Source organism: Hypanus sabinus, chromosome 2 (assembly GCF_030144855.1).
Source record: "Hypanus sabinus isolate sHypSab1 chromosome 2, sHypSab1.hap1, whole genome shotgun sequence".
Lineage (NCBI taxonomy): Eukaryota > Metazoa > Chordata > Chondrichthyes > Myliobatiformes > Dasyatidae > Hypanus > Hypanus sabinus.
The window spans coordinates 64,553,741-64,581,546 of NC_082707.1; the positions used below are offsets into that span (position 1 = coordinate 64,553,741).

General features: G+C 39.9%; 2 protein-coding genes and 1 long non-coding RNA gene across 5 annotated transcripts in view; 1 reads left to right on the forward strand and 2 right to left on the reverse strand.

Moving 5' to 3' along the window:
- The window catches only part of mfsd1 (major facilitator superfamily domain containing 1), a 64,363-nt gene extending 58,698 nt beyond the window's left edge, over positions 1–5,665 (reverse strand). For 2 of the 3 annotated variants that reach the window (XM_059947382.1, XM_059947387.1), the window contains exon 1: positions 5,465–5,665. In XM_059947382.1, coding sequence (XP_059803365.1) covers positions 5,465–5,609 — 145 coding nt within the window. In that variant the 5' untranslated portion in view covers positions 5,610–5,665. Of the gene's footprint in view, positions 1–2,363; positions 2,421–5,464 lie in introns of all 3 variants that reach the window. The other variant, XM_059947398.1, reaches the window with a different exon arrangement.
- Positions 5,666–5,700: 35 nt separating this feature from the next.
- LOC132379491 (uncharacterized) lies at positions 5,701–27,571 on the forward strand. The gene is made up of 4 exons (XR_009507443.1): positions 5,701–5,812; positions 6,200–6,324; positions 20,157–20,411; positions 27,463–27,571. It is a non-coding gene; the product is annotated as an uncharacterized LOC132379491 (long non-coding RNA).
- gfm1 (G elongation factor, mitochondrial 1) overlaps positions 15,194–27,806 on the reverse strand; it is a 76,052-nt gene continuing 63,439 nt past the window's right edge. The window contains exons 14-18 of the mRNA XM_059947369.1: positions 21,560–21,722; positions 20,159–20,303; positions 17,620–17,780; positions 16,895–16,948; positions 15,194–15,756 (exon numbers count right to left, since the gene is read on the reverse strand). Of these exons, the coding sequence (XP_059803352.1) occupies positions 15,625–15,756; positions 16,895–16,948; positions 17,620–17,780; positions 20,159–20,303; positions 21,560–21,722 (655 nt within the window). The 3' untranslated portion in view covers positions 15,194–15,624. The remainder of the gene's footprint in view (positions 15,757–16,894; positions 16,949–17,619; positions 17,781–20,158; positions 20,304–21,559; positions 21,723–27,806) is intronic.

Here is a 27,806-nt window from a genome sequence, read left to right on the forward strand (position 1 = left end):
TTTCTGAATTATTGGGACCTCTTTTGGGACAGATGTGACCCGTACAAAAAGGACGGGTTGCACTTGAATCTGAAGGGGACCAATATCCTGGCAGGGAGTTTTGCTACGGCTATTGGGGAGAGTTTAAACTAGAACTGCTGGGCCGTACAAACTAAACTGAAGAGACGGAGCAAAGAGTGGTTGGCTCACAAACAGAGAAAGCTTGTAGAATGAGAGAGGGAGAGTAGGTAGGTGATAGAGAAGGGATACCCTCAGTCCTATGTTTGATTTGTGTCTATTTTAATACAAGATGCATCATGAAGAAAGCAGATGAGCTTAGAGCGTGGATGAGTACTTGGAGCTATGATGTTGTGGCCATTACATAAACTTGGATGGCTCAGGGGCAGAAATGGTTACTTAAAAGTGCCAGGCTTTAGATGTTTTAGAAAGGTCAGGGAAGGAGGCAAAAGAGGTGGGGGTGTGGCATTGCTGATCAGAGATAGTGTCACAACTCCAGAAGAGGAAGTCATGGAGGAATTGTCTGCTGAGTCTCTGTGGGTGGAAGTTAGGAACAGGAAGGGGTCAATAACTTTATTGGGTGTTTTCTATAGACCACCCAGTAGTAACAGGGACTTTGAAGAGCAGATAGGGAGACAGATTCCAGAACGGTGCAGTGATAACACGTTTGTTGTGATGGGGGATTTTATTTTCAGCAATATTGGTTGGCATGTCCCTGGAGTGAGGGATTTAGATGGGGTGGAGTTTGTTAGGTGTGTTCAGGAAGGTTTACTGAAATAGTATGTAGATAAACCTACAAGAGGAGAGGCTGTACTTGATCTGGTACTGGGAAATGAACCCGGTTGTGTGTCAGGTCTCTCAGTGGGAGAGCATTTTGGAAAAAGTGATCACGTCTATCTCCTTTGCTATAGCATTGGAGAGGGATGGGAACAGACAAATTAGGAAAGAGTTTAATTGGAGTAAGGTGAAATATGAAGCTATCAGGCAGGAACTTGGAAGTATAAATTGAGAACAAATGTTCTCAGGAAAATGTGTGTCAGAAATGTTCAGCTGATATTTGCATGGCATTCTGCATAGGTATGTTCCAATGAGACAGGAACAGGAACCATGATGTACAAAGGCAGTTGAAAACCTAGTCAAGAAGAAAAGTTTACGAAAGGTTCAAAAAACTAGGTAATGATAAAGATCTAGAAAATTATAAGGCTAGCAGGAAGGAGCTTAAGAATAAAATTAGAAGAGCCAGAAGGGGCCATAATAGGCCTTGGCAATAGGATTAAAGAAAACCCCCAGGTATTCTATAAGTATGTGAAGAGCAAGAGGATAAGGCATGAGAGAATAAGACCAATCAAGTGTGACAGTGGGAAAGTGTGTATGGAACTGGAGGAGATAGCAGAGGTACTTAATGAATACTTTGCTTCAGTATTCACTACGGAAAAGGATCTTGGCGATTGTAGGGATGACTTACAGCAGACTGAAAAGCTTGAGCATATAGACATTAAGGAAGAGGATGTGCTGGAGCTTTTAGAAAGCATCAAGTTGGATAAGTCATCAGGACTGGACGAGATATACCCCAGGCTACTGTGGGAGGTGAGAGAGGACATTGCTGAGCCTCTGGCAATGATCTTTGCATCATCAATGAGGATGGGAGAGGTTCCGGAGGAATGGAGGTTTGCAGATGTTGTTCCCTTATTCAAAAAAGGGAGTAGAGACAGCCCAAGCAATTATAGACCAGTGAGTCTTACTTCAGTGGTTGGTAAGTTTATGGAGAAGATACTGAGAGGCAGGATTTATGAACATTTGGAAAGGTAAAATATGATTAGGAATAGTCAGCATGGCTTTGACAAAGGCAGGTTGTGCTTTACGACCCTGATTGAATTTTTTGAGGATACGACTAAGCACATTGATGAAGTTAGAGCAGTAGAGGTAGTGCATATGGATTTCAGCAAGGCATTTGATAAGGTACCCCATGCAAGGCTTATTGAGAAAGTAAGGAGGCATGGTATCCAAGGGGACATTGCTTTGTAGATCCAGAAATAGTTGCACACAGAAGGTAAAGAGTGGTATAGATAGGTCATAATCTGCATGGAGGCTGGTGAGCAGTGGTGTGTCTCAAGAATTTGCTCTGGGACCCCTTCTCTTCGTGATTTATACACAGTACCCCGACCTAAACGTCATCTAAAATCTGTGGATATACCTCTAAAGAGTAGTGCATGCAAGACGGCCCAAGAATCTCACAGAACAGGAAACCTTCTGCAAGGAAGAATGGGTGAAAATCCCCCAAGCAAGAATTTAAAGACTCTTAGCTGGCTACGGAAAGCGTTTACAAGCTGTGATACTTGCCAAAGGGGGTGTTACTAAGTACTAACCATGCAGGGTGCCCAAACTTTTGCTTCGGGGCCTTTTCCTTTTTTGTTACTTTGAAACTGTAAAAGATGGAAATATAAAAGTAACCTTGCTTAAAATATTAAGAAATATGTCATCTTTAACTTTATGCTTTTTGGAAATCAGGTCATCTTTTACTCGCTTAGCTATTCACAGTAACAGAAATTTTGACCGGGGGTCCCCAAACTTTTGCATGCCACTGTATAAATGACCTGGATGAAGAAGTGGAAGGATGGGTTAGTAAATTTGCTGATGACACAAAGGTTGGGGGTGTTGCGGATAGTGTGGAGGGCTGTCAGAGGTTACAGCGGGACATCGATAGGATGCAAAACTAGGCTGAGAAATGGCAGATGGAGTTCAACCCAGATAAGTGTGAGGTGGTTCATTTTGGTAGGTCAAATATGATGGCAGAATATAGTATTAATGGTAAGACTCTTGGCAGTGTGGAGGATCAGGGGATCTTGTGGTCCGAGTCCATAGGACACTCAAAGCTGCTGCGCAGGTTGACTCTGTGGTTAAGAAGGCATACGGTCTATTGGCCTTCATCAACTGTGGGATTGAGTCAAGAGCCAATAGGTAATATTACAGCTATATGGGACCCTATTCAGACCCTACTTGGAGTACTGTGCTCAGTTCTGGTCACCTCACTAGAGGAAGGCTGTGGAAACTACAGAAAGGGTGCAGAGGAGATTTACAAGGATGTTGCCTGGATTGGTGAGCATGCCTTATGTGAATAGGTTGAGTGAACTCAGCCTTTTCTGCTTGGAACAATGGAGGATGAGAGGTGACCTGATAGAGGTGTACAAGATGATGAGGGGCACTGATTATGTGGATAGTCAGAGGCTTTTTCCCAGGGCTGAAATGGCTAAAACGAGAGGACACAGTTTTAAGGTGCCTGGAAGTAGGTACAGAGGAGATGACAGGACTAAGCTTTTTACAGCCTGTATTGTGCTGTTTCTATTTTACCCAGGAAAATGCTGACATCAGTGACAAACAACAATGCTGGATCTATAAATACAAAATACTAAGTTATCTGCCGTAGGCTACCTCTTTAGTGCATTCATAGCCAGCCATAAAGCTTCACAAGATTCCTTCTATTCATAAATTATATCTCAGCAAAACAAAATGTGTGTTGATTTGTGATTTCAGACAACTGAAGGCCAATCAAAATAGCCTAGTTTCCAAGTGCAAAGGCACAATCCATACTGTTAATGCACTGAGTTTTGCACTTTGGACTATTCTGCCACCCCAGCATATTGTGTACATTTCAATTCTCCCACTGCTCCAATGACCTGAGGTCAATATAGAGGTTTAATACTGTCTGTGTAGAGTTTATGAGTCAAAGCCAAAGTAAAATTTACAATCAGAGTACATACATCTTACCACATAAGATTCTTTTTCTGTGGCATACTTAGCAAATCTACAGAACAGTAACTTGTAAACAGGATCAATGGACAAATAGTGCAAACACAGATATAAACAGCAATAAATATCAAAAACAAGATAAGAGTCCATAATTATTGAAGTTAACCCCTTTTGTTCAGGAGCCTGATGACTGAGGGGTAGTAACTGTTGTTGAACTTGGTGGTGCGAGTCCTAAGGCACTTGCACCTTCTACCTGATGGCAGCAGTGAGAAAGAAAAGAGCATCACCTGGGTGGAGAGGATCTTTGATAATGGACACTGCTTTCCTATGGGACTGTTTCACGTAGATGTGCTCAATGATTGGGAGGGTAGAACCATGATGTACTGGGCCGAATCCACCTTTTGAAGGATTTTCTGTTTAAAGGCATTGGGTGTTTCCATACCAGGCCATAATGCAGCCCGTCAGCGCACTTTGCATCACACATCTACAGAAGTTTGCCAAGGTTTTCTATGACATGCCGAATCTCCAGACTCCTGACAAAAAACAGACACTATCATGCTTTTTTCTCAATTATATTTACATGATAGGTCCAGGCAGGTCTTCTGAGACAGAGACAGCCAGGAATTTAAAGTTACTGTTGCTCTCCACATCTGATCCCCGATGACGATTGGTTCATAGACCTCTGATTTTCCTCTCCTTAAGTCTACAATTAGTTCCTTGCTCTTACTGACATTAAGTGAAAGGTGGTTGTTATTACAGCACAAAACGTAATTTTCAATTTCTCTTCTGTTAACCGATTCATCCCCCATTTGATACAGCCCACAACAGTGGTGTCATCAACAAACGTGTATGGTATTGGAGCTGTACTTAGCCACAGTCATTGGTCTAAAGCAAGTAAAGCGGGAGCGGGGCTAAGTACACATCCCTGACGGTGCTCCTGTGTTGACGAAGATTGTGGAAATGTTTTTGCAAATCAGTACTGACTGAGGTCTGCAGGTGAGTAAATCCGTTATCAAACTGCACAAGGGGTATTGAAGCCCAGGTCTTGGGAGTTTACTGATCACTTTTGAGGGGATGATGGTGTTAAATGCTGAACTGTAATTGATAAAGAGCATGCTGATGTATACATCATTACTGCTCTAAGAGCAGGTAAAGACCTGATGAGCCAAATGACCTGCCATATTTATTCAAAAGCACAAGGAAAAAAATGTAACCATTTCTGCAGTCTGCAAATAAAATGAAAAAAACATTCGAATGGAATTTTTAATCAAATGTTCCCATTTACCACTGCTGCACATATACGTGACAGTTGCGCAACCTAACAACTTCATCCTGGAACAACAACCCGCCGTAAAGGCAACAGGAACCTTTAATATTATGAACAAGGTCTACATTCACAAGAAAGCTCAATTGGACATTTTTAGCACCAAAAACATATATGAAGCCATACAAATGAAGCAGCAGGGTCGAAACACCGATAGAACTCAACTCGGCAAAAACCCCCTTATACAGTTTGTCCCGCGGGAAGCGCGACGGGATAGGGATTGCGGGATCCCAGAAGGTTGCCCGGAGCGGTGGAAATGTGGAATCCTATCCGCAGGTTGGCCGGGGAGAATCCCACAGGCCGGGTCCCACTGGCCCGTTTCAGGACTTCCTGGTAACTGATGCCCCAGAGCGGGTCATCGAAACAAGATCCAAAGTCAGTTGGCTGAAAACTTACCGAAGCCCAAAAAGCACATAAGGATGAGCACCACGAACCGGTGTAGCCCTTGCCGGGGGTCGCACAAGGCCGAGGCGACCCTACCGCAACATGAAACCGGTTTGTCGTCCTCGCAGCCCAGCAAACTCTCCCCCTCTCCTGCCATTTCACCCCGCTCTCTCCAGCCAGCCCGGCGCCGCCCACGTGATCCAGGTCACACTTCCTGGAGACCAGGCAGCAACTTCCGCTGCAGATGACCTCAGAGTCACGGCGACGGATGCTTACCACTTCAGCTGCTCGTGTCCCCACTGCACCAGTACAGTATATGTGGAACTCGGAACGGCCTCTCAGCCACCCTCATTCTCACAGGTAGGTTCTTATCCTGGCTGATCACATTCATGTTCTCATTCATCCAATATTCACGAGTCAATTTATTTATTGCCATATACACCAGGGTGCAATGAAATTGCTTGTTCACAGAAAGTAATGTAGTGCAGGACAAAGCTTGCAGTTAAATCTGAAGAAATGCAATTTGAAGTACTGTAAAAAGAAATGCTAAAATGACAATGACATAAGTAGAATTAATAGTCTTAGAACGTGACAGCGCCAGCGGGAAAGGAACGTGAAATGGTTCTCAGAAATGGAGAAGGAACAGTTAAGTCAATTTTTAAGGTGTTGACTGATCCACGTGAAGGAAAATGTCTCTTCATTCACATATTTAAAATATCGTAAACAATAATGATGTTTGTTTTTCAGATTTTGATAACGGCATTTTGCAATTTCTGTACAGTTTACGGAAGGACATCTGCCAAACACAGTTCCCTCCAAGAATCTGACATTTTCACGACAGTCGTAGCAACTTTTACTAGCAATGACAGCAGGTATAATACTGGAAAATTAACATTTTAATGACTAGACAAACTCAAATAGTGCCTCCACATTAAACAGCAATTCATTTGTATCTCTGCCAATTTAATGTGCTGCATTGAATGCTCACGATCTGGTTTTCTCCATAATGAAGAACCAAGTAAGAATAGCGACTAAAGGAGATGCAAATACTGGAACTTGCAGCGAGAAAAATAATGCTGAAAGGCCTCGACCATTCAGGCAGCATTTATGAAGGCATAGGGATAGTCAATATTTTGAATGCAGAGTCCTGAAGTGTCAGCTATACTTATACCTCCATAAATGCTGCCAGATCTGAATTCCTTTAACAGATTTTATTTTTCTTCAGCCTGGGAAGTGCATTGCAGAATGCTTCTGTATAGTCAACAGGGTTGATCCTGAGATTCAATTATTTTTTAAATCAATGTTGAAAATTTGACCCTTAAATTATTCCCACAAAGCATTTTAATAGATGAAGAAACATCATCTTCTGAGTGGTCTGTTTTGATGAATGGGTAGAATCACAATTTTCTCTCTCCATCTTTTACCTAACCTGCTGAATTGTTTCCAACATTATTTTTCTCCTTTCTTCCTCATTCATCCCTTAAATTTACATCTCTTCCAGATACGTTAGCTGTCATTAAAAAGCCTTCACCAGCATCTCTCAGCCAGTACAGTATTCATGTAATTTCTGTCTCAATTTGAAAATATATTGTTCTGTCCTTTACTCCAGACCCATATCATTTACAACTTTAAATATTTGATTTCTGGGTTTTCCCAAATTTTGATAAAATATCATGGACTTTTTTTCTTTCTCTACATTTGCTGAGTATTTCTGGCATTTTCTGTTTCTATAACCTGTGCACCTTTGATCTCGTGTTCTCAGTATCATGCTTATTTACTATTTTTGTTTTGTATCCTTTTTGTATTTGCAGTTTGTTGTCTTGTGCACATTGATTATTTGCCCATCTTTATGAACTCTATTGTATCTTTGTACTTACTGTGAATGCCTGCAAGAAAATGAATCTCAGGGTAGTATATAGTGACAAAAATGTACTTTGATAATAAATTTACTTCAAACTTTGAAAAGTTGCAATCATCTAATTTTTTTTCTCTTGGACATTCATCAAATGGAGAACAACAGAATATTTAGAAAAGACTGCAGGTTCATAATGAAAATGTCATTTTGGTTTATGTGACCTAAAACATAAGAAACAATTTTCCCAAACCTTTTAGGATTAATAGAAAAGCATAAAAAGGTGTGGCAGAGTATGTACGCACATTAACAGTTAGTGTAACACTTTATAATCCCAGCTTTAAGATTGGGGTTCAATTCCCTTCACTGAATGCAAGGATTTTGCATGTTCTCCCTCTGAATGTATGGAACTCCTCTGGGTGCTTTAGTTTCCTCCCACATTCCAAAGACATGGGTTCAGATTATAAAGTTGTGGGCATGCTATGTTGGCACTGGAAGCATAGTGACACTTGTGGGAGTGTGTTGGGACATTGAAGCAAACAACACATTTTACTGTAAGTTTCGATGTGGATGTGACATATAAAGCTAATATTAATCTTTTAAGCTTGTGAAATACATGGTCATTCCAGTCCCGGAAATTACAAACTGCCCACCCACCATCAAGGACATTTGTACAGAAAGATGCTGGAAAAGGACCTGTAACATCTTTGAGAATCCCACCCACCTTGCTTATCCCACTCACCAAGGAAGATACTACATAGGATCCATGCCAGGACCAACAGACTCAAAAACAGAAACTCTCTCCAAGCTGTAAAGCTGATCAGCACTTCTGCCCACTAACTGCACCATGGTTTTATTTCCCGTTAGTCACCTAATGTAGAGCACCGTGCTACTTTATGGACATACAATCAATCTTGCTAACTTACGTACTTATAGTTAATGTGTTTTATTAACTGGCATGGAGAACTTTACTCACGACTCAACCTACATACTCACTTTCAAGGACTTTTTCCAACACAAGTATTCATCATTATTATTCTATTTGGACAACTTGTCTTCCTTTGCGCATTGTTAGTCTTTGTCTATGTATGGGATTTCATCAATTCCGTTTTATTTATTTTCCTGTAAATAGCTGTGAGAAAATGAATCACAAGGTATAGTATATGATAAAGACATACTACAATAATAAATTTTACTTTGAGTTTAAGTGTACAGTTGATGGTTGGTAGGGGTTCACTGGCTGAAGGGCCTGTTCCTCTGCTGTATAACAGTATGACTCTAAACACCAACAAAATCTGATTCCAATTATGCATCCATCAAGCTGAAAAGTAAGGGCAGAATGAGGTCAGGTTTAATATCACTGACATATTTCATGATATTTGTTGTTTTGCAGCAGCAGTACAGTGTAATACATTAAAAATGACCATACCTTACAAGAATGTATACTGGATATATATATATATAAAATAAGCAATGCAAAAACAGAGTAAAAATAGTGAGGCAGTGCTTGTTGGTTAGTTCATTGTCTGTTCAGAAATTTGATGGCAGAGGGGAAAAGCTGTTCCTAAAATGTTGAATGTGTCTTCAGGGTCCTTTACTTCCTATCTGATTATAGATGGGGTCCTTAATAATGGATGCCACCTTTTTGAGGTATTGCCTTTTGAAAATATCCCCAATGCTGGGGAGACTAGTAGCCATGATGCAGCTGGCTTTTGCAACCGTCTGCAGCCTTTTCTGATCCCCCAGTGGCCGCTCCATACCAGAAGGTGATGCAATCAATTAGAATGCTTGCTGCAGTACATCTGTCAAATTTTGCTTGAATCTTTGGTAACATGCCAAATCTCCTCAAGGTCCAAATGAAATATAGCCATGGATATGCCTTCTTCAAAATTGCATCAATATGTTGGGCCCAGGATATTCAGAGATGTTGACATCCAGGTCTTGAAACTACTATCCTTTCCATCACTGACTCCTTGATGAGGACTGCTGTATTTTCCCTCAAAAAGTGAATGGGCAGATTTATCATAATGTGCCAAAAGTTCCAAATTTCAGGAAATCTATATTCCTGCCAATCTATATTAACATCTAATTAGTAGGGGATTGTCCTCACAATAAAAACATTCGAGTTAGGAGTAAAGAAATTTGGCCCTTTCAAACCTGCTTTGCCATTCGATAAGAACGAGGCCGATCTGATTTCACCAAAAATATATTTCTGACAAATGTTTTTCCTCGATCTATTAACACTGCCTGAATTGCTGGACAATCTTACATTTATAATTTTTAATTTTCCATTGTTTATATTCTCACTCTCTAACACTCCTCATTTCATTGCTTTTGTTCATTTCCTATGTCTCTAATTGCCCCATCTCATTAATCCATTGACCTAATGTTATGAACAATTTATTCCCATGGTTACACTTGCCTCGCACTACTATAGATATTCCTGTATATTCCCCCACTTTGTCTTCAACTTTTTCCCCAATTCTGACCAAGGGTCTTCAAGTATTCTGTTTCTCTTTCCACAAGTGCAGCCTGATCTGTTAAATGTTTATGGTATTTATTAAGTTAAAGAGGATTTTGTAAACTAAAGTGATAAGACAGCACTTAAAAAATTCAATCGGGAACTACTTCTTGTTACATACACCTGTTAGGGTGCATTCTCCAGATACCTTATCAGGTAACCATCGCCTTCAGCCAGGAGCAGGTGTCATCAGGTGGTTCCCAACCTTCACAGTGTTTCGACCCTTAACCACGACACTGTCCAGTTGGTGGGCCGGCAGTGGTGGCCAAATCACTGCCCATCTGCTCCTGGCTTCCAGCTTCTCTCCTCTTGCCTACTCCAAATCCAACAAGAGGCTCTTTCTGCCTCTTCCCCCATCCTACGAGCTACTTTCATCCAGGCCCAGAGCTGACAACAACCGCCATGCTGATTTGGCTGGGAAACCTCTGCAGCTGATCTCCACAGGGAACAACCATGCCTGCCATCCCTGGTCTTTGCACTCCTGCACAAAGAGCTGGTACTTCAAGGCCTTGCTCTCGTGGGCCTCTTCCCATCCCTCCTCCCACGGCACCGTCAGCTCAACCAGAATTAATTTCCGGTCTTCAGTTGACCACAATACCAGGCAGAGGGTTGTGTGCACCACCTCCGGGAACTGCAGCCTCCTTCCCACATCTCCCAGGACCTGGCTGTTAGCAGCAGATTTGGCTTTGGTTGTTTAGTTACGAAAGGCCTGGCTCCCTCATTTGATGGTGATGGCCTTCCTCAAATCTGTGCCAGCCATCCTCTTCTTGCATCTCTCTCGCTCTCGTTTGTCAGCAAGAGCCAGCAGCACCTTATCATGGTGCCACCTATACCGCCCTTGAATTAGAGCTGTTTTACACCCGGACAGTATATGAGCCAGTGTCCCACAGAGCTTACAGTTCAGGTCCTCTCTCATCCCCCATGTATACAGATGTAATGGCGAAGGAAGGGTGTCATACACGGTTCACCAGAGGAAGGAAATATGGAAGGGCTCCAGTCTCCATAACTCTGCCCATGAGATCTTGCGCTTGGGCAGATCCCATTTTGTCCAGGCACCCTGGGACACTTGTTCCACTGACATTCACTTCTCTTCCTCACGGATCCGTACTTCTGCCTGTACCATGTCTCGCCTGTTCCTTATGCTTGCGTTTCCCCACTGCTGGAAGTGAACTGAGCTGAGGCCTTGCAGCTTCAGAGAACACACTGCCTGCTCTACTGCTGCGTTGGCTGCTCACTTGCGCTCAGATCTGTTTGCAACGCCTGCTTGATTTACCAGGTCGTCATTGGAATCTCTCAAGCTTGATGAGGCTCTGCATTTAGCCACCTTGAATTCCTCCACAAATGATGACAGGGGAAGCTGCAGTTGCTCAGATCGCATATAGAGGCCCACTGAAGAGAAGCTTGGGGGAACTCCTAACCATCTCCGCAGGTGCTTGTTGGTTTTACTCTCAATGCCCTCTACGGCAGTCATGGGGAACTTGTAAAGTCTGAATACTCTACTAACTGTGGAGTCTGAATCATTAAAAACAAAGACAGTTTTTTTTTGGTCAGGAGTGAAAGAGAACAGTGAGAAAAAAAATTCCAAGGCCTAGTTGAGAACTTCCATAATTTACAAATGAAAGGAGGAAAGAACAAGCTGTCTGATTATTTTGATGTTATAATGAGGAATTCTACCAAGCTTCAAAGAAAAATGCTGCAACAAAATCTAAAGAGGGTCTCCTGGTGGCATAAAATAGAATTACACCATCTAACAGAAATGAACAACCCTTACATTAGGACAGAGGTCGGCAACCTGCGGCTCTGGACCCACATGCGGCTCTTTCATCTCTGTGATGCGGCTCCCCGTGGTTTGTTAGCTTTTGAAATGTAATTCGAAATTTGAAGATTATGGTGATCTTGTACAATCTAAAAACTTTGTGGAGACCCCATTTCCTGGCACATCCGAACCAGCTCACAATTAGCCACCGTTCCGGCTAAGGGAGATAGCCTACGGGGGTTTGCGAGTACGTGTCTTTTGGAGCATTCGCGCCCACGGGGACGGCTTGAGGGAGGCTTTAAAGCCAGGCTGTTTAGTTCGAATAAAGTTACCTTTGTCTGCAGTCTTTATTTTAGCGCTGCGTGTAACACACCGCTACAACATGTTTTTTATCGCTATTAATATACATCACCACTGCCAATGCCTGACACCCGCCAGTGCGCGCTTTCTTTTAATTCTTCGATCCAAGGTAGGCTAGCTATGGAGTAACCTTCAACCCAACGTCTTTTTTTCGGAGTTCAAAATGTTTTTGTTGCATGCAGAAATGTAATTTCGTTTTCTCTGCAGGAGTTCATCAATTTCATAAATGCAACACATTATAGTTTGTTTATACATAGCATAAAGGCAAAAAAACCCGTTGTATGCAGTGTTATTTCATTTTAAATGTCAAACGGGTTTTGTGGCTCCCAGTGTTTTCTTTTCTGTGGGAAATGGGTCCATATTGGCTCTTTCAGTGGTAAATGTTGCCGACCCCTGCATTAGGATGAGCAATACAATACTAGAACATTAGGAAGTTTTTGACAAGAACAGGCCATTCACCCAACAAAGCTTGCCAAATTCTTATTCACACAGTGTGTTAAAATAACCATAGAGTTTAGATTTCAAAGTCTCTAAGGTACTACTCTCAACTACACAACTAGGTCGTTTGTTCCATGTGTCCACAACTCACTGTGTACAGAAATGCTTCCTAATGTTAGTCTGAAATCCCCCTTTAACCAGTCTCCATCTATGGCTTCGTATCCTTGTTGATGGATTAATTTTGAGTAGCAACTGGCATCCACTTATCCCCTGAATGATTTTGGATAATTCTTTAATGTTTCTTCTCATTTTACCCTCTACTTAGGCTAAAAAGAGTTAATTCTTTCAATCTTTCATCATATCTCATACCCTGTGGGCCTTGAATGAGTCTAGTCACCATTCTTGAAACTCTCACCAGTGCCTTCACATCCCTCACAAAATATGGAGAAGTATATATTGATACAACACATTCAAAATGTTGGAGGAACTCTGCAAGCCAATTATTGATGTTGCCCTGCACAAAAAATAATTAAGTTCATGTCCAGAAATTAAGAATTGCTCTAAATAGCATTAGCCAGCAACCTTCATAAAAACATAATTGGAATATCTAAAAGATAAAATGTTAGAATGGGCAAAAAAAGTAGCAGATGGGATATAATGTAGGGAAGAGTATGGTCATGCACCTTGGTACAAGGAAGAGAGGCATGGACTATTTTATGAAGTGAGAATATTCAGAAATCAGAGGTGCAAAAGGATTTGGGAGTTCTTGTGCAGCATTCCTGGCCACATGTGCACAAGGACTCCTAAAGATTGACTTGCAGACTAAGTCAATGGTAAGGGAGGCAACTGCAATATTAACATTCATTTTGAGAGGTCTAGAATATATAATCAAAGGTATAATGCTAAGGCTTTATATGGCATTGGTCACATTACACTTGGAGTGCTGTGAGCTGCTTATCTAAGAAAAGGTGTGCTGGTATTGTGAAAGGTCATGAGGAGATTTGTGAGAACGATTCCAGGAATGAAAGTGTTAATGAATAAGGAGTGTTTGATGGCTCTGGGTCTGTACTCACTGGAGTTTAAAAGAATGAGGATCTGATTGAAACCTATCGAATATTAAAAGGCCTAGATAGAGTGGGTATGAAGAGGATATTTCCTATAGTGGGGGAATTGAGAATGAGAGGGCACAACCTCAGAATAGAGGGACATCTCTTCAGAACAGAGATAAGTAGGTACTTCTTCAGACAGAAGCTGGTGAATCTGTGTAATTTGTTGCCACAGGTGGCTGTAGAGGCCATGTCATTGGGTATATTTAAAGTTGGACAGGTTCTTGAATAGTAAGGTCATCAAAAGTTACAGGGAGAAGGTCGAAAAATGGGATTGAGAGGGATAATCAGTCATGATGGAATGGTGGAGCAGAATTGATGGACCAAGTGGCTTAATCCTGCTTCTATGTCTTATGGTTTTTCTGAAATCCCTGACCACAAGAAGGAGATGATTGAATAGTCGGTGGAAATGATTTCTTTAAGGAATGCTATCATTGGTAGAATTATAAAATCTTCCATGACCAACAATTTACTTTATATTTATAATTTTATTTATAATCTGACATCTGTTTCAGATCCTAGAAGCTATTCTAAAGTGGAAATAACTTAGAAACATGTTTCCATAACCAACTGCTGCCAAACTAGACCTGCATTTGCATTTCTTCAACTACTACCAGTTTGAACAATGCTGTACAATGTACAAACAACTTTACATTGTTTCAATTCAAAAAGTGGTAGTAAAACAAACAAGTAGGGGTCTTAACAATTGCAATGGCCTATCGTTTTGTTTTCTTGGAGATCTGAACAGTACAACTCATTTCGCCTACGTCACCCAAATATTTTGAGATTAATGCACTCATCTAAATTGCTTAGAGATAAAAGTCACCTGTTGTAAAATTTCATGCTCAGCATGATGGGAATGAAAATTGTTCAAAACTAGAAATAACACAACCTTCAATTTTCCAAACCACAATAGCCAGTTCTATTAAGTTTGCAGTTCAGTGCAATTAATGTTTCCAATTCTACTTCCCTCAAAATAAAATATTTTAAATCATGTTTTGGAGAATTCAGAATTGTAATCCATGGATTTACAATATATTTTGAAGATCCCAATCAAAAAAGGATTTGTATGTAATTTCAAAAGGATCTGGAAGACCTTAAAAGTGAGACGAGAACTAAAAATGCAATGGAACATGAATCTACTTTTCCGTGGTGGGAATTTTATCTTTAAATAAAACCCCATAAAATTCTCATCAATTCAACTGGAAGACACACATAAAATCTATTGTTAATTAGCCTGTATATAATAATAGCCAAATTAGTTAACAGTATCATCAGCGGACAAATGAAATATATTTCACCTAATAGAACACTTTTCGTATTCTGTCTTTGTCGCAATTTGCTCACTGTGAAAATCCCTGTGATACATGCTAAAAGGGCACTGACTTAGTCCCATCTACAATCAAATCAGCGAGGGCTATTGATACCATAACCTGCTTAGTATTTCCAGAATTCTCTTTTACTTCACTTTTGAAAGCTTGATTTAATGTTTAGATGCAAATATGCCACCTTTATATGCCAGCATATTGAAAAAGGCTATCTTTATGGAAAAATCATTCAGGAAACATTACAACAGAACGTGGTAAATAATCTCAATAAATAGTGGAACATTTTGTAACTGACACACGACAATGCACCAAAACTTAGTTATCTTTGTCGTCAAAAAACAGTGGCTTCAGACTTTAAATTAATGCAGTACCCTTTTAAATTATCACAAAATATAAGTTAAGTTTTATTTTTGAAATACAATGTCTAATTGGAACAAAATTTAATTGTCAATCACTGTTGTAATGAGAATTAAACAGGTCATAGTTGGTAAAAAAAATGAGCCTTAGTACAGGATTTTGTACTTTGATGGACGATGAAATACTAAGGAAAAACAATAGAAACAAGAAAGATTGTCTTCAGGAAAAAATGCTGAAAACAAGTTTTTGAGGAAAAACCTTTCAAATAAGTTCAAAGTGCTCTAAACGACAGTGGATTCCAAGTAGCAGCATGAAGAAATAACTGTCCATGCGTTATAACCTGGTTATCAGTTTCCTTAAAAAATAGGTTGATCTGTTAACTGGAAAATTACAGCACAATCAGCCTCTTCTTAAGATGTAGCGATTACTAAATTAACTGATAGTTACAAGACATTTAGTTCTTGGCTTTTCCTTTTTTAGCTGGCAATTGACCAGTTGCTTCCAGGTACTTGTTGACCAACTCTTCTTGTACACTGGGCAAACAAGGCTGGTATCTGGTGTAGTCCATAGTGTATTCACCTTTACCCTGAAAAAAATATTTTTAAAAAGTTGTGAACAAAACTTGGTGTACCCTTTAAAGTATTTTGTCATTAACTTGAATTAGTTTTGATATGTTCAAAGACTTAATACACTTGATCAATTAGTTTTCATTACGTTATTGCTGACTGTCATTGAATTGTCGTCAATTCAAGGTGACACAATGGATAGTGTAGTTGTCCATAGGGTTTACGAAAGTAGGTTGCCAGGCCTTTCTTCCGCGCAGACACTGCTGTTACCCAGGTTGGGACTTGGTCTGATTCAAACTCAGGACCATTCACCTTGAAGTCCAGTGCTGATGCCAATACACCACCAGCTAGCCCAATTTTCATTATATAAAGGACAAAAAATCAAATCCAAAATATTTATACTTAATCTACAAATAATGTATCCTTCAATCACATTGCTACATCAATTATTGTGAAAAGTGATTGAATAAGTGATTGACAATAAACTGGACTGGTCAAAGAACACTGAGGCTGTCTACAAGAAGGGTCAGAGCCCTCTCTACTTCCCAAGGAGACTGAGGTCATTTAACATCTGCCGGATGATGCTGAGGATTTTCTACGAGTGTGTGGTGGCCAGTGCTATCATGTTTGCTGTTGTGTGCTGGGGTAGCAGACACCAACAGAATCAACAAACTCATTCGTAAGGCCAGTGATGTTGTGGGGGTGGAACTGGACTCTATGACGGTGGTGTCTGAAAAGAGGATGCTGGCAAAGTTGCATGCCATCTTGGACAATGTCTCCCATCCACTCCATAATGTACTGGTTAGGCACAGGAGTACATTCAGCCAGAGACTCATTCCACCGAGATGCAACACGGAGCGTCATAGGAAGTCATTCCTGCCTATGGCCATCAAACTTTACAACTCCTCCCTTGGAGTGTCAGACATCCTGAGCTAATAGGCCGGTCCTGGACTTATTTCCACTTGGCATAATTTACCTGTTATATTATTTATGGTTTTATATTGCTTTATTTCTACACTATTCTTGGTTGGTGTGACTGTAACGAAACCAAATTTCCCTTGGGATCAATAATGTCTGTCTGTCTGTCTGTAAATGGCCTTCAAGTAGAGAATTATGAAGTTATCAGCAATAAGCAGTTTTATATATTTCATGATCTACCTCTGTGCAAGACCGGAGTTCTGAGGCATATCCGAACATGTCATTCAGTGGTACCTGCAAAAAAAAAATAAATATTTTGCTTTCTAGACAACTCAAAATTGCTTTCCCTTACTCAATTAAGTGTTTGTTGTTTTATGATTTGGCATGAAAGGTAAATGACATTTAAAAGAAACAGGTAAGAAAGTGAACTGATTCAAAATGAGGCTTTTTAATAGTTTTTTTGACAAGTCTCACAAAAGCATATTATGAAGATTCTTACAGAGTCTATCATACCTACTGCTACACAGTACACTACATTATATCTCACCAACTGGAATTCTTTATATGTGATACCACTATTGATTTTTCATCAATTATATCTAGAACTAAATAAAAGATTTTGCAGAAACCATTCCAGTTAGTCACATCTATTTAAAAATTTTGTGAACACACAAACAGGAACATTTCTCTTAGAATTCTTTAGAATATTGCTGTGGCACTTATGTGGTTCATGTGATGACAAAATACCAACATTGCCACCAAAAATGGCAAAGATTTCAATCTATAATACTTTAAAATTAATCTTTCATGACATGTTCCAAATGTAGGATATCCTTCTGAAACAGCTTTTGGTGCTTATGGACAGGAAGTACAAAGAGGGAACTATCTTCTACAGAATAAACATTACCATGGTGACTCAGTGATAATTAACCATATATTACACAATAGACAGGCATAATACTTACATCAGCATAAAGTGTGAAATATCCCTCTGCTCCATCCTGGCCAGTGATAACACCATGTCGGCGATTGATCCCAGCAATGACAACTCCTTGAAATTCATTAGGAGCTACCACCTCTACTGACATTATGGGTTCCAGAATAATCACACTAGTCTTCTCCATAGCTGAACAACAAAATTAGAAAGTAGTTATTACTGTAATATGCTTGCTTCTTCAAAATCTCAAGGATCAGGACTACTATACAATTAGGAAGGTATGCAAATCCTTGTTTAGGAGTGAAGATACATTTTCTACGCCCATCCAAACCAGAGCTAGGTGTTTGCTTCTCTTTCTTATATACCTTCAGGGGATGCTCCACTCTCTGAATGCCAACTGACCAACTGAGTTCAATTGACCAACTGATGCCCACATTCTCAAATTTAATATCTAACCTGCAATTTACATGAAGTATGATTGTAATTTTTCTAATTAATGCAGCTGCAAGAAGCCACTTTCATTCCTCCCCTTCCCCTCCTCCACTCAAGGTGTTAACAAATCACATTCTAAGATAGCAGGGAGAGAAAAAAGATTAAAAGACCAATTAGCCAGTTGGTAGGAATTGCTTGAACATAATGTCCACGAAATGATAACAGAATGACTAGAAAAATCACAATATGCTCTAAAAGAGTCAACATGGGTTTTAGAGAAAAATGTAAATTAAGTTATTTGAGGATGAAGGTAGAACAGGCAAAGAGAAATAAGTTGACATACTATGTTTAGATTGTCAAAAGATTTTTGATATGTGTCATACACAATATTGTTGCACAAAATGAGCTCTCTGACCTACTTTGTATATTAGCAAGGATGAATAATTATGGAAACAGAAGAAACCCAGACCATAAGATACAGGAGCAGAATTAGACCATTTCGCCTATCATGTCTGCTTCGCCATTTCATCATGGCTGATCCAATTTTTTCTCTCTGCTACAGTCTCCTGCCTTCTCCCAATCAAGAATCTATCAACCTCTGTCTTAAATATACATAAAGACTTGGCCTCCACAGATGCCTGTGGCAAAGAATTCCATAAATTCACCACTCTGGCTTAAAATAAACAGACTATTTTTGGTCAGCAGGTTATTACTTGCTGATGTTACAAAATGTTATGTTGGACTTACTGCTATTGACAATTATCTGAATGAAAGTGAGTATAATGTTTACTAATAACACTAAATTAGTTGGTTAAATGAACTAAGTTCGATGCAAAGGGCTATTGACAAGAATGTGCACTGCAGTAACATATTGGAAAATGTGAGCCTTTACTAATTTTGGTAATAATTAAAAAAACACATCAGAATATTTTTAAATGGTAAAACCAGAATAAATGTTGGCATGCATGTAGTTGGCAGGTAATCAAACTACAAAAAGATATCATTCAGGTGAATGATTTGGAAGACAAATTTTATTTTGTCTTTTATCTCCGGAGTGTTGAGCACACAAGAAATCCAAAGAAATTTATTTTCATTACTGTCTTAAGCACTGAACTCAGGACTCTGTCCCTGATTTTAGATTGTCCTAGCCTCACAGCATCTTTCCTGTTGAGTCCTCTTGCTAACTCACGTACTTCAGTATGATCAACTCTCACTCTTCTGAAGTACAGGGCGAGTCCTGCTCTTTTCCTCAGTGCAAATCCCTCTTCCAGAAATATTCACTAACCCCGACTTAATTATCTTACTCTTAAAGAGGACACTAGATGCTCATGTCAATAAATATATTCAAAGCTGATATTCATACAGGGGGTAAAATGGAGTTAAAATTTTGGGTGGAAAGTTAATGATTTGCATGATTTTGATATGGGAAAAGTCAGCTCAATGGGTTGCATGGATATTTCCGGCTTCCATTTCACAGATTCTTAGCTGATCATTCTTCCCAATGGCTGGGTAAAAATAAATCCAATGGAATTCACTTTCTATCAAAATGTGTGATTATCTAGATCTGTATAACAGTGTTTTACGAAGCCATACATTCCTTATGTGCAATTATCAAAATCTGTAGAAGTTCAATTTTGTGACATGTGCTTGCTTCACCACCCACCAAATACATCAGATACAGTTACAATAAATGTAATATAACACAAAGTTAAAATGAAAATGATAATATTTTCTTTGTGAATAATCTTTTGTCAACAAAGGCAAAGCTCCTAGCATGAAGAAACTTAGTATCATTTGTGGCATCTGTTAGATAAAAATATTAAAATTTTAATTTTTCCAGAGTGCCAATTCAATTCTCAATTTCTAAACAAAGATACCTACAAAACTAAATTCATGTTTGCTGAAAATAAAACATTTGTACTTCTCAAACAATAGACACTTCTGGCCAAAATTAGATCATCTAGTAAATTCAATAACATAGTAAAAAATTTATTGAGGAATTTGCATAATTCATATTTTTAATTAAATATATGATTGAATTTACTTTAATTTCACATTTTAACTCCCAAGGTACAGAGGACTTTGAGAATATTCATAGTTAATATTTTTTCTTATTTTCTGTGAACTCTACAGACCCTGTTTGACTGCACCCTCTCCGGCTCTGATGAAAGAGATTTCATTGGAATCCACCATGTGATGTGCACCATCCTCCAAGACAAATCGCACTCCAGAGATTTTATGAGCTGTAAGAGGACCCTTTTCACAGGCTTCAAGAAAACCCTGTAAAAAGAACATGCAACTTTATGACATTTGAAACACACAGATACCAGAGGAGGTCTAAACCCAGAATAATGCCTGCTAACTGTTAAACCCAATGCAGAAGATAAAGTAAGCTGTATATTCACCTTGTAGATAAATGTTTAATGATGCTTTTAAGATTAAAAGGATTTGATGAGATGGATGTAATAACAATGCGTTGATCATTTGCAGGAAAAGCAAAACTAAGGGCCAAATAAGATTTCATTGATAGAGGTAAAAAGGACATCCAAGATAATTCCATTGAGTGGCTAGAATGTGAAATTTGTTACCAGATATATTTGAGACGACTAGTATTGAAGAGGAAATCAGATGACAGGAACAGAATGAAAAGATGATGGAGTTGAACAAGATACAAATAGGATGAGGAAAATGTGGTAATCTTCAACATGGATTACTGAAAGAAAGGCTATAAACTGTAAACACTGTAAACATTTTATAATTTTGCAAGACAATATATTTCAATTTCTCTTCCTCTCCCTTCTCTCTTTTTCCATTTCCCATTCTGGTTCCCCCTTACTCCTCTTCTCCGCACTCACTATTGGCTCCCCTAGGTGCCTCTCCTTCTTCCCCCTTCTCCCAAGGTCCACTGTCCTCTCAGATTCCTTCTTCTTAAGCCTTTTACCCTTTCCCCCTATCACCTCCCAGGTTCTCAATTCATTCCCCCCCACCCAAAAGCCTTTCCCCTCACCTGACTTCAATGATCACCTGCTAGCTTGTACTCCTACCCCTTCCCCCATCTTCTTCTGGCTTCCTCCCCCTTCTCACATCCTGATGAAGGGTTTTGGCTCCAAACATCGACTGAGTATTCCTCTCCACAGTTGCTGCCTGACCTGCATTTTGTGTGTGCTAGGCTGGAATTCCAGCATGTGCAGAACCTATTGTATTATATTTCAATTTAGTACTAGATATCATACGGTCCCATAAATTTCATGTGTTCTAGTTAGCTAGTTTTAATTTTGCCTTTATCTACCAATAACTCACTTTTTTTCTGCTTAACAAACTTAAATGTTTGGTTCTGTTGGGAGTGATTTGTGGGTAGCAATTATTCTGACAATTTTTCTTCAAAAGCAATTACAAATTCTCGACATTTCTGTTCTCCTACCCCAAAGAATACAGTATAATAAATTGGGTTGTTGAAAATATTGCTGGTGACAAATCAAGAAAAATTATAGTAGATAAAAATGAATTAAATGGAGATGGAAGTAATAATCCATTACCTTCTCAATGGCTGGTATAAACTGCTGTGGTACATTTGTTCCAATTGTTCTGTCAGCAAATTCTAACTTGATGTAGTTTTCAGGCTCCAAAGGTTCCAACATTCCAATAACTTTGCCAAACTGGCCTGCACCACCAGACTGCTTCTTGTGAGTAAATTCAAAGCTGGGAAAAAATAACAATCATCAAAAAAGATCCTGTAATAATTATGTAACTTGTAAATACAAAACATTTTCTGAGAGAAAAAATTGGATCAGCCATGATGAAATGGCGAAGCAGACATGATGGGCGAAATGGTCTAATTCTGCTCCTGTATCTTATGGTCTGGGTTTCTTCTGTTTCCATAATTATTCATCCTTGCTAATATACAAAATAGGTCAGAGAGCTCATTTTGTGCAACAATATTGTGTATGACATGTATCAAAAATCAAGGACCCCCATCACCTTGGGAGATACATCTCACACAAACTACCATAATCTTTTGACAATCTAAACATAGTATGTCAGAGGGTACTGTTTTAATACTTACATCTGAGAAGTGGAGAGGATGTTTCCTATAGTGGGGTATTTTTGGACCAGAAGTTATAACCTCAGAATAAAAGGATGTCCTTTTAGAATAGAGATGAGGAGGAATTTCTTTAGCCAGACAATCCAAATCTGTGGAATTCATTGCCACAGAAGCTGTGGAGGCCATGTCATTGAGCATATTTAAAGTGGAGGCTGATAGATCCTTGTTAATAAGAATGTTAAAGGATATTGAGAGAAGGCAGAAGTATAGGCTGAGAGGGATAATAAATCAGCCATGATGAAATGGTGCAGCAGATTCAATGAAGTGAATGGCCTGATTCAGCTCTTATGTCTTATGGTCTTAAGATAAACTATCTCTGATCATTTTCATTTTGAGATCCAATCCATTCAGAATGACATGACGCTACAATGCTCCTGCAATTAACTATCTTTGGGTGAACCTGCTGTTCTTTGGGTGATCCTGCTGCACTTTGGGCTTTTCTATCACAGAACCAAATGAAAAATTGTCATGAGAATGCTTAATGAGATTGCCATGGAGAACAGTGATAAACATTATTACACCACTTCCAAAACTGTGGCAAACTTCAGGTCAACTTCACATTAATAAAGATACATGACAGACTGCATTGCAGATATTTATGTAAAACTCATAACCAGAAAAGACTTGTTGTTAATACGAGAGAACAGCAATAATTAAACTAGTTATTTGACCTTCATTCTGCAGAAGATTATAAAAATGTTTAATCAGAATCAATTAATCTGAGGTGCCACTGTAATTTTTAGTAGGCTTCGGGAAGATGTGGGGAGAATCAGTGAAACTATCTTCTAATTTAAATTACTATAATCCCTAGCAATAGGCATACTATGGAGAATAAAGAAGAACAAATATCATCTAGCTCATTTTTTGTTAGTTTGTTTCTAACATTTATACACATTTTATAATAAAAGGTAGTAGGCACCATCTACCAAAAAGACAGGACAGCTGAGTCTTTTAAAGGAAGAGGAGGTGGAATTTGCTTCATGGCAGTTCTTTCTCAATCCTGCTCACCCGACCTGGAACATCAAGTAATTCCACCCCAGCCAACATCCCACAGAGCTGAACACCGTGGACAGCAGTCATGAAACAGCACACTCTGATGCCCTCCCTATCATTGCAGGGGATTTCAACCAGGCCAGGTTGAAGAAGTCTCTGAACAACAGCCACCAACATACCGCCAGTGGAGCCATCACACTTGAACACTGTTACGCCACCATCAAGAATACTTCCTCTGCCATCCTACACTCACAGTTTGTAAAGTCCAATCACCTGGCTACACTTCTACTCTTGGTGTATAGGCAGAGACTAAAAACGCAACACTAGTTGTGAGGACTAAGGTGTTGTCAAGGGAGGCGGAGGAGCACTTACAAAACTGCTTTTGAGTCGGTGGACAGGACAATATTCAGGGTTCATCTTTGAACTGAATTAGTACGCCACCATTGGCACTGACTTCATCACGACCTTTATGGAAGAGTATATGCATTGGAGAGCTTACCCAAACCAAAAGCCATGGATGAACCAGGAAATTTATAGTCTGTTGAGAGCTAGATCAGTGGCATTCAAGATTGAAGATCCAGAACTATACAAGAAGTCCAGGTATGACCCATGGAAGGCTATTTTAAGAGCGGAAATACAATTCCAAAAGAAGTTAGAGATGGAATCAGATGATGTCAATTCTGCTAGGGCTTGCAAGCTATTATTTCCTACAAGGTGACACTTAACATCATGTATTGCTGTGATACTTCACTCCCACATAAGCTTGTTGCCTTTATGCATGCATTGAAAGGGAGAATAAAACTAGACCTGTGTGAATCCCTACAGAATCCTGTGATCCAATGATCTCTGTCTCTGAGGCCAACACAGGCAAGGCATTAGGACCTAATGGTATATCTGTGAGGGTACTAAAAACTTGTGCCAACCAACTGACAGGAGTGTTCAAGGACATCTTCAATCCTTCACTACTGCAGTTGGAGATCTGTATTAAGTTCCTGCCTGCTTCAATTGGGTGACAATCAAACTAGTGCCCAAGAAGAGCAAGGTAAGCTGCTTCAATCATTATTGTCCAGTTGCACTCATATCTACTATGATAAAGTGCTTTGGGAGGTTGGTCATAACCTGAATGTACTCCTGCCTAAGAAAGGACCAAGACCAACTGCAATGTGCCCAACAGGTCAAAGATGGATGCAATTTAATTGGCTCTCCACTCGGCCTTGGATCACTTGAACACTGAGTGTGTCAGGCAGCTATTTATTGATTACACCTCAGCATTCAACACAATCACACACTCAGTTCTAATCAACAAGCTTCAAAATCTGGGCCTCTGTATCTCATTCTGCAACTGCTTCCTTAACTTCCTCATCAAGAGATCATAGTCTGTGCAGATCAGAAGTAACATCTCTCACTGACAGTCAACTCTGACACAATTCAAGGATGCATGCTTAACCCAGTGCTCTACTCTCTCTAACATTGAGCTAAGCACAGCTCAAACACCATCTATAAATTTGCCAACGATACAAATATTGCTGGCAAAATTTCAGATGCTGACGAGGAGGTATACAGGACTGAGACAGATCAACTGGTTGAGTGGTGTTGCAACAATAATGTTGCACTCAATGTCAGCAGGACAAAGGATTTAGCTGTGGGCTTCATGAAAGGGAAGTCAAGGGAACACACCCCAGTCCTCAACGAAGGATCAGCAGTTTCACTGGATGTTAACATCTCTGCAGATCTATCCAATGTATTGATGCAATTACAAAGACACGACAGCAGTTATATCTCATTCGACATTTGAGGAAACCTGCCGTGTCACCAAGGACTCGTGCAAATTTCTTCACTGTACTGTGGAGAGCATTTTAATTGGTTGCATAATAGTCTGTTATGGAAGGTCCACTGCACAGGATCAGCCAGCTCCATTATGGGCACTATCCTCCCCTGCATTGAGGTCACCTTCAAAGCATTGCCTCAGAAAGATGGCATCCATCAAGGACCCCCATCACTTTGGGAGATACATCTCACACAAACTACCATAATCTCAGAACACATTCTATACGATCAGGAAAGCTCACCAATGCCTCTACTTTCTGAGGAGACCAAAGGGGACTATGCACATCTATACTCAGGTCCTTTTACAGATGTGCAGCAGAGAGGAAGGCTCTACAATGGGTAATCCAAAACTGCCTAGTATGCGCCAGAAAAGGGCCAGTAATATCATGAAGGATCCTACCCATCCTGCTCATGGACTATCTGTCCCACTTTTCTCAAGGGGAGGCTATGTAGCATCCATGTCAGGACCACCAGATGCAAAAACTACTTTTCCCCAAGCAGTAAGCTCCTCCACCACTTTAGCATTTCCTACCACAGTCATCTTATGTACAGACACTCCTAGTATCACTTTATGTACATACAAAGTATGTAAGCTATCTTATTTACATTGTGTTTCATTGTCTTATTTATCTTATTGAGCTTTTTTCCCCACTGCATATGATCAAGGGTAACAATTATTTCTTTTTCTCCTTTACACTTGTGTACCAGAAATGACGTTAAACAAACTTTAATTTGAAACCTTGAGGAACAGATCAGGAAACAGATTTTACAAAGGTACAAAAATAACAGGGCTGTTGTCATGGGTGACTTCAACTTCCCTAACATTAATTGGCACTTCCTTAGTGCAAAAGGTTTAGATGGGGCAGAATTTTGTTTGTTGTGTGTAGGAAGGATTCCTGATAGAATATGTAGACAGTCTGACTAGAGGAGAACCATACTGGATTTGGTGCTCAGCAATGAACCAGGTCAGGTATCAAATCTCTCAATAAGTGAACATTACAGAGGGACCTTTAACATTACCTTTAAGAGGCATAGGACCAGATGGAGTGGGAAAGCAATTACTTGAGGGGAGGAATTAGGATGCTATTAGGCAGGAAATTGGGAACATAAATTGGGAATGGATGTACTCATGGAAAAGTGAAAGTTGCAGGAGCACTTGCATAGGGTTCTGAATAGGTTTAACTTGTTGAGTTAAGGACAGCAGGGTGAAGAAACCATGGTTGATAAGAGATGTGGAACATCTAGACAAGAGGGAAAAAGAAGCATATATAAAGTTTAGGAGGCAAGTTTCAGGCAAGGCTCTAGAGCAGGGTTTCTCAACTGGGAGTCCATGAGAGATAGCAATTAATTAAAACACATCACTTTTTGAACCTTGTGCTCGCAGTGGTGGGCAGTGACTGAGTGACCCCATTAGCCATCTCGTTAGAGGTCTCTCAGCCCAGTACAGCAGTACACAGTAGGCCTCTGTTTATTTGGTTGAGTCCATGCTCAGTCTTTTTCTGATGCGAGATGGGGAGGCCATTGATAATTGTTGAGCACTGTATTGCATGGAGGGGAGGACAACAGGCTGATGAGGAGCATGGTACATTTTCCAAGCACTGAATGGACTTACCCATCTTGGGCTGTGACATCAGCCTCTCCCTCCCAAATTACCTCCCCCAACTTCCCTTTACATGCGCTTTACTGACTTATGGGAGTGAACAAACTCTACTGATGTAGTAGAAAATTGGAAGGAAATTTTCATTCTGGAGAAGAAATTTTTACATGACTTGACTCAGCTGCTGCCCTGCTGCTTTGCTGTTGTGGTAAACATTACAAAAGGTGGATTGTGTAGGCTAGAAGTGAATTGTATAGTGAAGTTCCCTCATTTAATTACTTATTATACTGCTCTCTTTGAGGCCCCATGTGCCACCTAGGCACTAAGGGTTCAGATGACAACGATTGCTCTAATTATGCAATAATGGACAGAAGTAAAGTCCGTCTTTACAATGAAAACTAATTATCAATGGGCTTTACATGGACTGATGATCCAAGTTGTGCTATTCCTTTGTCCTTAGTCTGTGGCAAACAACTTATAAATGCAGCAGTAACTCCAGCAAAATTGACACTAACTACAAATTACCGCCATATGACATGTAAAAATGCTGATTATTTTAAACAGCTATTGGAATCTCAAACCAAACAGAGTGAAGCTTTTATTAATAAAGTCAGTCAGTAAAAAGACTCGGGAAGCAAGTTATTTAGCAGCAGAACTTACTACCCAGAACATTTTAGCCAGAGAGTAGTTAATCTGTGGTGTGCTCTTTCACAGACTGCGGTGGAGGCCATGTCAGTGGGTATACTTAAGGTGGAAGTTGATAGTTTTCTGACCGGTCAGGGCATCAAAGGATATGGTGAGAAGGCAGGGGTATGGGGTAGAGTGGAATCCAGGAATAGCCATGATGAAATGGTGGTGCAGACTTGATGAGCTAAATGACCTAATTCTGCTCCTATGTCTTATGGTCTTTCCCCGAAAAGGAAAAGTCACACAGTTGGTGAGAACCTAATACAGGTGTCTCCCGTTCTTCGAATCTTCGATTTACAACACCTCTCTGTTACAAAAGACCTACATTAGTTACCTGTTTTCGCTGACAGGAGTTTTCACCTTTACGAAAAAAGGCAAAGTGCGTGAAAAAAGGCAGAGCCTCCCCCAGAACTGCATTCTAGCCGGCATTGCTTAAACACGTGCCTGTGAGTATTTGTTCTTTATGTCAATTTATTTTGTGCATCCGTTAGCAAGATGAGTTCTAAGGTACAGTATGGGAAAAGCCTAAAAGAGCTCGGAAGGGTGTTACACTTAGCATAAAACTAGTCATAATTAA